This window comes from Sesamum indicum, unplaced genomic scaffold (genome assembly GCF_000512975.1).
Source record: "Sesamum indicum cultivar Zhongzhi No. 13 unplaced genomic scaffold, S_indicum_v1.0 scaffold00507, whole genome shotgun sequence".
Classification (NCBI taxonomy): Eukaryota; Viridiplantae; Streptophyta; class Magnoliopsida; order Lamiales; family Pedaliaceae; genus Sesamum; species Sesamum indicum.
The window spans coordinates 1-4962 of NW_011628384.1; the positions used below are offsets into that span (position 1 = coordinate 1).

The 4962-nt window shown below is 52.0% G+C and overlaps 1 protein-coding gene across 1 annotated transcript; it reads right to left on the reverse strand.

The window, feature by feature from the left end:
• Positions 1-1647: 1647 nt before the first annotated feature.
• On the reverse strand, positions 1648-3954 carry LOC105180281. Its single transcript, XM_011103954.1, has one exon. The coding sequence runs from the start codon at positions 3952-3954 to the stop codon at positions 1648-1650; it is 2307 nt and encodes a 768-aa protein (XP_011102256.1).
• Positions 3955-4962: the final 1008 nt, after the last annotated feature.

Sequence of the window (4962 nt, forward strand, 5' to 3'; positions counted from 1 at the left end):
GAAGTGCGCGTCACGGGGCCTAGTGAATGGGCAACCCGTGACATTCTCCCCCACCTGAGATAGCGACGTCCTCGGCGCTATGGAAGCATGGTACGCTTCGACAAGAGGTAGAAACGCCTTTAGGTTTGTCACTCGCTCCCAAGTGTTCTCCTCGCTGCTGCATCCCCTCCATTTCACCAAGTACTCTGTGTGGTCTTTCTTTGCGGTACTCGTCACTCGGTGATCTAGGATTACTTCAGCCACCTTCTCCTTCGTCTTCTTCAATTCAAGTTGTGGGCGGCTGGGTTGAGTGCGGGTATCGTCTTCCTTGTCTGCTGAATACTTCTTCAATTGGCTGACATGAAAAACGTTGTGGATCTTCCACCACGGCCGCAACTCCACCTTGTACGCCACCTTCCCAATACGCCTAAGGACAGGCAAAGGACCAACATATTTCTACATCAACCGAGGATCTCTCCACCTTGATGACTTTGACAATTTCGGATTCGGGACCTTCACCAGCACCAGGTCTCCCACATTGAACTGAATGAAGCGGCGATTCTGATCTGCATACTTCTTCATCCGCTTCTGAGCTGTCTCCAGGCAACTTCTAACGATATCAACATTCTTCTTCCACTCCTGGGAGAAACTTCGAGTAAAAGGGGATCTCACACTTTGGGGAATGTCAAGGGTGTGAGGAAGGAGCGGCTGCTGCCCAGTAACGATTTCAAAAGCGCTCTTGTTGGTGGTGGAAGAGCTCTTTTGAACATTGAAATATAGCTGAGCGACATCCAGAGGATCTCTCCACCTTGATGACTTTGACAATTTCGGATTCGGGACCTTCACCAGCACCAGGTCTCCCACATTGAACTGAATGAAGCGGCGATTCTGATCTGCATACTTCTTCATCCGCTTCTGAGCTGTCTCCAGGCAACTTCTAACGATATCAACATTCTTCTTCCACTCCTGGGAGAAACTTCGAGTAAAAGGGGATCTCACACTTTGGGGAATGTCAAGGGTGTGAGGAAGGAGCGGCTGCTGCCCAGTAACGATTTCAAAAGCGCTCTTGTTGGTGGTGGAAGAGCTCTTTTGAACATTGAAATATAGCTGAGCGACATCCAAGAGCTTCACCCAATCCTTCTGCGTACCTCGCACAAAGTGCCGAAGGTAGTCCTCCAACATAGAATTAAAGCGTTCTGTCTGACCATCGGACTGTGGATGATAGCTCGAGCTCATGGAACGTGTGGACCCGAGAAGTTTGAACAACTCGGTCCGGAAGACGCCAGTGAATCGGGAGTCACGGTCACTGATAATATCTTTTGGCAGTCCCCAATACTTGACGATCTGCTTGAAGAAGAGATGAGCTGTCCCTTCTGCTGTGACATGCTTGGGTGCTGCGATGAATGTAGCATATTCTGAAAAATGATCTACCACGACGATGATAGAGCCTAAGTTCTCGACCTTAGGCAATCCAGAGATGTAATCCATGGAGACGCTCTCCCATGGACGCTTTGGGATGGGAAGTGGTTGCAGCAGACCGGCCTTCTTCTGATGGTCTGCCTTGTCCTGCTGACAAATCAAACAAGTGCGGACATGCGTCTCGACATCGTCCCGCATCTGTGGCCAATGATAGGCCCTCCGCACCGAAGCAAACGTGCGCTGCTGTCCTTAGTGTCCCGCCCAAAGTGTGTCGTGGCATTCGGAAAGAAGTGCTTTTCGTAGGTCCCCGCCTCTCGGAACGTATACGCGGTTTCCTTTGGTTATCAGCAATCCATCCTCGATCCAAAAGTGTCGAGCCTTGCCCTGCTCGACAAGCCGAATCAGGCGTCGCGCCGCGGGATCTCTCGGTAGTAACTCCCGCACCTGATCCTTCGTAGAGATAGCAGCCGCGCTAGAAGAGAGTGCTGCTATCGACTCCAAGTTCGCCAAGTCCGCCCTACGGCTCAAGGCATCTGCTGACTGCGTCCTAAGCTCCACAAGCTTAGGTTGCGGCATTCTGTACGGTGCCCTAGCGGGCGGTCTCGTGCCAGGCACCAACTCGATCTCGTGATCCACTGCCCTCTTCGGTGGTAGCTTCCGAGGCAGCTCGTCTGGCATCACGTCTTCAGACTCCCCCAACAGTTCCTTACTACCGCCCGGGGTGGGCCCTGACACCTCTTCCATCTCTTCAAAACAAAGGGTACCCAAGTAGGAGATCTCATCCTGCTTGTGCCCCTTCTCAAACTGCATGGCCGACAAGTTCTTCCCTCCAGTACGTCCGGCCAAGGTAGGAATGACACACGGCTTCGCCCCCAACATCATCAGCGAATCGGCATGAGGTAAGACAGCAGTGCGTGTATCCCGTAGAAATTCAAGCCCAAGGATAAGCTTGAAGTCGTCCATTGCCACAACAGAAAGATTGGTCTTGCCCTCATAAGCACCAACCTTAATCAGCACAGACTTGGCTACACCGGCAATGGGTTGTGCAACCGAGTTGATCGCCTTCACACGCCCAACTCCCTTCTCCAGCACGAGCCCGAGTCTCGCCACTTCGGCGCTCGCAAGGTAGTTGTGAGAGGCTCCAGTGTCGATCATGGCTCGAATCGGCTTGCCATGAATCTTCACATCCACGAACATCAACCCTTTCTTCCTAGGAATCCGGGGCTGAACTTCTTCTTCTTTCTTCTCCGGCTGCTCCACAGTAAGAGCCGGGATGGTCTTTTTCACCAGGGGTGGCACAACTCTCTTTGCCGCCACCGTAGAGAATGTGTTGCACCATTGGTTCACGGCCCCCAAGTTGTCCTCATCCTCCTCCGTGTCATTCTCACCCCCTGCCTCTGCTTGTGGCTCCACACTCTTTGAGGACGACACCTTGTCGGTAAAGGTCGTTGCCAATGCATTCAACACCTGTCTCTTCGGGCAATCCCGATACATATGCGGACCATCGCAGATCAAACACCCTCTTCTCCTCTCGGGTGCTCCCTGCCTGTTCTCTTGGGGCTTGTTCCTGTTTGAACTGCCCTGTGAGCCATTCTGAGAGTGGGGCCTCTGGTCTCCCCCACCTCTGTTGAAGTTATTCCTGAACCATCTCGTCCCATTCGACTTCTCCCGCTCAGGACTAGGCGTCGCCTGCCTATCCTTTTGAGTCTCTAGGTTGAAATCGGCCAGGCGTTCGGCCGCTATAATAGCCGGACTCAAATCGGTCACTCGTTGCCTCTGCAACTCGTTTCTCGCCCACTGTTTCAAGCCTTCCATGAAAGTGAACAGCTTGTCTGCCTCCGACATGTCTCGGATGTTCAGCATCAGCGCTGAGAAAGCTTTGACATATTCCCGCACGGAACCTGTATGTTCAAGCTTTCGCAATGCCCTCCTGGCATTGTACTCCACATTCTCGGGGAAGAACTGCTCTCTGATCGCCTCCCGTAGAAGAGCCCACGTGTCGAGCTGTATTTGATGAGCCTGGATTTCCGCAAACTTGGTCCGCCACCACAGCTTTGCGTCACCAGTAAGGTACATGGTCGCAGTCGCAACCTTCCTTGCCTCGTCCTGCACGTCTGCCGCAAGGAAGTACTGGTCCATGTCGAAGAGGAAGTTCTCGACCTCCTTCGCATCACGCTCACCGCTATAGGCCTTCGGTTCTGGTATTCGAAGCCTAGCACCGGGGTCGTGAGCAACCATAGGCGTGCTACCCACTGCACGCTGGAGCAGCCCAATCTGAATGGACATCTGCTCCATGTCACGCCGCATATCGGCAATGATGTCGTTTCTGAATACGCCAGCCATCTCTTGAATCACCTGCCGACATTCGTCCAACTCCGAATTCAGCACCGTGATCTCAGATTCTAGGGAAGAGACCTTCGTCTCCAATTCCACCAACTGGGAGTGTCCGTCCTCCGGGTTCTCAGCTCTCTCGCTGGATGAAGCTGCGGCATGTCGCGGGCTTTCCGGATCTTGCCCCGATGCCCTCGCAGCAGTAGCGGTCCGCCTCGGCCCCATCGTGGCACGAGGCTCTGATACCACCTCTCACGAGGCGCCTATCACACAGCGCGTCGTGTGGCTAGTAGTCCGCTGACTACGTCCGCCAATACCTCCGCTCGGCACTAATGCAGCGCGCCGAATATATCCGAGTCGGGAGGAACAAATCACAAAACCGTAAATTGCGCACGCGGATTTAGAAAACTAAATTGCATTGAACTGAAAATGCGTATACAATGATCAACGATGCTAGAGCAAGGGGTTCGCCTTGAGGGGGACTCCAACACGTCACTAAACCAAGCTTCTTGAACTCATTCCCCCCTATAATAGGCTTAAAAAAATAAATCCTATCGTCTACACTAGACACTAGAAAAGCTGAAATTTGCAACTCAAGAGGCGTAACGTCCTCTTGAGGAATCTGAACAACAGAAAGCAAATAACAAAGCAGTAACAAAGCAATAAAAGGCCTACACCTAGGACTCTAAGACTAGTTGGTTGTCCAGCGTCTGTCGATGAAGGCTGAGTGGTCGGCCATGTAGAACGGTTGAGTAGCCGAAGTGCGCACCCCCTATAATAGGCTTAAAAAAATAAATCCTATTGTCTACACTAGACACTAGAAAAGCTGAAATTTGCAACTCAAGAGGCGTAACGTCCCCTTGAGGAATCTAAACAACAGAAAGCAAATAACAAAGCAGTAACAAAGCAATAAAAGGCCTACACCTAGGACTCTAAGACTAGTTGGTTGTCCAGCGTCTGTCGATGAAGGCTGAGTGGTCGGCCATGTAGAACGGTTGAGTAGCCGAAGTGCGCATCACGGGGCCTAGTGAATGGGCAACCCGTGACACACGGGGAGGTAGTGACAATAAATAACAATACCGGGCTCTACGAGTCTGGTAATTGGAATGAGTACAATCTAAATCCCTTAACGAGGATCCATTGGAGGGCAAGTCTGGTGCCAGCAGCCGCGGTAATTCCAGCTCCAATAGCGTATATTTAAGTTGTTGCAGTTAAAAAGCTCGTAGTTGTTGC

Excerpts from the sequence above, each read along its gene's own strand:
- LOC105180281 (XM_011103954.1), bottom strand. The coding sequence starts at position 3,954 with ATGGGGCCGAGGCGGACCGCTACTGCTGCGAGGGCATCGGGGCAAGAT.